This window comes from Epinephelus moara, unplaced genomic scaffold (genome assembly GCF_006386435.1).
Source record: "Epinephelus moara isolate mb unplaced genomic scaffold, YSFRI_EMoa_1.0 scaffold3661, whole genome shotgun sequence".
Classification (NCBI taxonomy): domain Eukaryota; kingdom Metazoa; phylum Chordata; class Actinopteri; order Perciformes; family Serranidae; genus Epinephelus; species Epinephelus moara.
In genome coordinates, this window is record NW_026081384.1 from 944 (window position 1) to 3,770 (window position 2,827).

General features: G+C 45.3%; 1 protein-coding gene across 1 annotated transcript in view; it reads right to left on the minus strand.

Moving 5' to 3' along the window:
- LOC126387330 (uncharacterized) overlaps positions 1-2,727 on the minus strand; it is a gene marked incomplete at its 3' end in the record, with an annotated part of 3,641 nt that extends 914 nt beyond the window's left edge. Inside the window, exons 1-3 of the mRNA XM_050039866.1 lie at positions 2,483-2,727; positions 2,162-2,381; positions 434-597 (exon numbers count right to left, since the gene is read on the minus strand). Coding sequence (XP_049895823.1) covers positions 434-597; positions 2,162-2,381; positions 2,483-2,589 — 491 coding nt within the window. The remainder of the gene's footprint in view (positions 1-433; positions 598-2,161; positions 2,382-2,482) is intronic.
- Positions 2,728-2,827: the final 100 nt, after the last annotated feature.

Consider the following 2,827-nt stretch of genomic DNA (forward strand, 5'->3'; position numbering starts at 1 on the left):
AGAGAGAGAGAGAGAGAGAGAGAGAGAGAGAGAGAGAGAGAGAGAGAGAGAAAGAGATGCAGGTAATGACAGTAGCTTACAACAACATTATTGAAAGTAATAATATTATAGTTCGATAAACTACACTGACTTTTCTGACAAACTATACTTTGCCTTTCTTGAAATACTATTGTGTGTCATTTTTGACTTTTTTTGATATACCAAACTATGAGTTTTTACATGACTACAATACTACTGTCTCTTCAGAAGAATCTAAAGGACCACTGAACCTTCTGAAACCTCACCTGAGTCCTGATGGACTGCTAAAATGACCACTGCAGTTTCCTGCACAACTCAAACCACCTCAGTTACAACAAGCAGCACTGGAGCCACCTCAAGATGCCGTGTGAAATATATCGTCACTCTTAGATAAGACTGGACTGACATTGTTTACCTTTCCAGAAAATCCTCCAGAAAGCCTCGTGGAAGCTGTCGGGTCGTCCCATTGATGGTCTCTGTCCGGTTGAAACCATCATCACGACCTCCTCCATCTCCTTCTTCTCCTCTCCCTCTGTTGTTGCCTTCATCTCCTTGAAGTTCCTCCCCCATCACTTCGCCCTGGAAGCAGTCACAGAAACGTTCAACAAAACATCTGCTTCAAAACTGTGAAGACAGTTCAAACATTCAGTCGCACTTTTTAAGCTCATTGTTGTTTCCTGTTCCTATGTTTGGAGTCAAAAGCAACACTCTCATGTTTGTTTGTCCTTCTGAGACTCCAGCTTTTGTTGGTATGGGTTATTTATTTTTTCTAGCTATTTGGGATCAGTGGGTAAGTATAAAAAAACTAAGCATTGCCTTTTTGAGAAAAATGATGTCCTTATATGGAGACGATGGGTTTATTTTTAGCTGTGTGAAAAAAAGACATCTGGAGGGAGCTCGGAGTAGAGCCGCTGCTCCTTCATTTTGAGGTGGTTCAACATCTGATCAGGATCCTCCTGAGCCAGGTGTTTCAGGTACGTCCCACTGGATTATAGATCTCATCTGGCCTGGGAACGCCTCGGGATCCTCCAGGAGGAGCGGGAGAGCGTCACAGGTTAGAGGGACGTCTGGGGTGCTTTGCGGCCTGCTGCCCCCGAGACCTGACCTCGTATAAACAGATGAAACTGGATGGATGGGTTTATGTTTAACAGTGTGTACTGATTTACAAAAACAAAATTACAACCAATGCAACATTTGTTCAATGTTTTGTAACTCTGTGGGTCAGAGGTCACTTTTCAAGTCTAAAACTGTTCAACACTGTTTAACACCTGAATACGGCTGTGCTAAAACAGATGTTTAAATAATGCAACACACCAGAAAGCCTTATGATTTGTTCTTGTTTCAACTGTATGAATTTTCCTTGCTCCAGATTCCAAGCTAGGAAAGTCCTTCCTAACTCTGTCACACCTGATTGGCCTGGATGAAATGCTGCGATAATAAAGTCCCAGTGTCCTCTAATGAACAGCGTCTTAGCTTGTTACTGTTGCTACAACTGGTCAATTTTGTTGCCTTGTAAAATTGCAAACATTCTTAATCATAAATAAACAAGTTTCAACCATAACGTGATCAGGTTTTGGACCTCGTCCACTTTTGTGTCAGGATTGGCTGCAGACCGACTTCGCAGAGATTGCAGCCATCTTGTTTTTACATGGATCCGTGTATTGCGTGTTTGCCGCCACCAGATGGCACAAAAAAGTGTCCATGAACGAGGACGACAGATCTGAGTTCTGCAGAATGAAGTATAAGGAGCAGGGAACCCAAACTGTGATGTCCTCATATGAGGACACAGGGTCGCTGGAGGTTAGAGACTGAAAGTTTAGGACATCTCCTCCCGTAAGGAATGGAGGACAAAGTCCACACTTGTCCCTCTTTGTCTCATACAAGTTAAACTTTATCAGTTACTGTTAACTGTAAAAACTCTGTGTTACTGTCTGACTTTGGAAGACACCCAGCCAACACTACCTGCCCCCACCTTCCAGTAAGACGCAGGCTTTTGTTTCCTCTGGTAAAACATTTTGGGCTTCCAAAGATGCGTTCACACAGTGAGCCTTTACCATGTGGACAAGAGCCTGGGACAAAGATCCAACGTGCACGTAGCCACTGAGAGACAGACAGGCTGAGTCCAGCCCTGTCTGGATCTCACCTGAGCATCAGCAGGTGCAGGTGCGGCACTGCTGGAGGACACAGAGGCCATTGCGGCGCCCTCCTGTGGATGAGCACTGAAGAACAGTCCGTCACGAGGCCAGTAGCCCAGAGCTGCCATGACCACACCCACCAGCAGGACCAGGATGCCAAGTGCCGCCACGAGGCCTGAGACTGAAAACAGCTTCAACTTCCCTTTCACCACCACTACCTCGTTCCTCCTGAGGGGAAAGGAAGTGACATCATTATGTACAGACAGGTTACAACATCGCTGAGGCTCAGACTCTGTATGTGTGTGTGTGTGTGTGTGTGTGTGTGTTACCTCTTCTTCTTGTTCTTCCTCTTGTGTGTGTGTGCTTTGTGTGTTTTGGACCTCAGTGAGTCCTGACGCCGTGCGTTGATCCGCAGGAGGCCACCGGTCGCGATCATCACCCCCCACCAGTCAGGCGGTGGCTCAGTGGGCTAAGCCCTGCCCACCGCCACTTCACCTGGACTTAGTCACCAACTTCCTGTAAGGTAGAGAGAGGTTACATCGTTATTAACTATTTAGTTTTTTGTGACGTTAATTAGTAACGTGTAATTCAGCTTTAACGATCAAGTGGACAAAGAGACAGTGACCCATCAATATTACACCAATAATCAATCAATCAATCAATCAATCAATCAA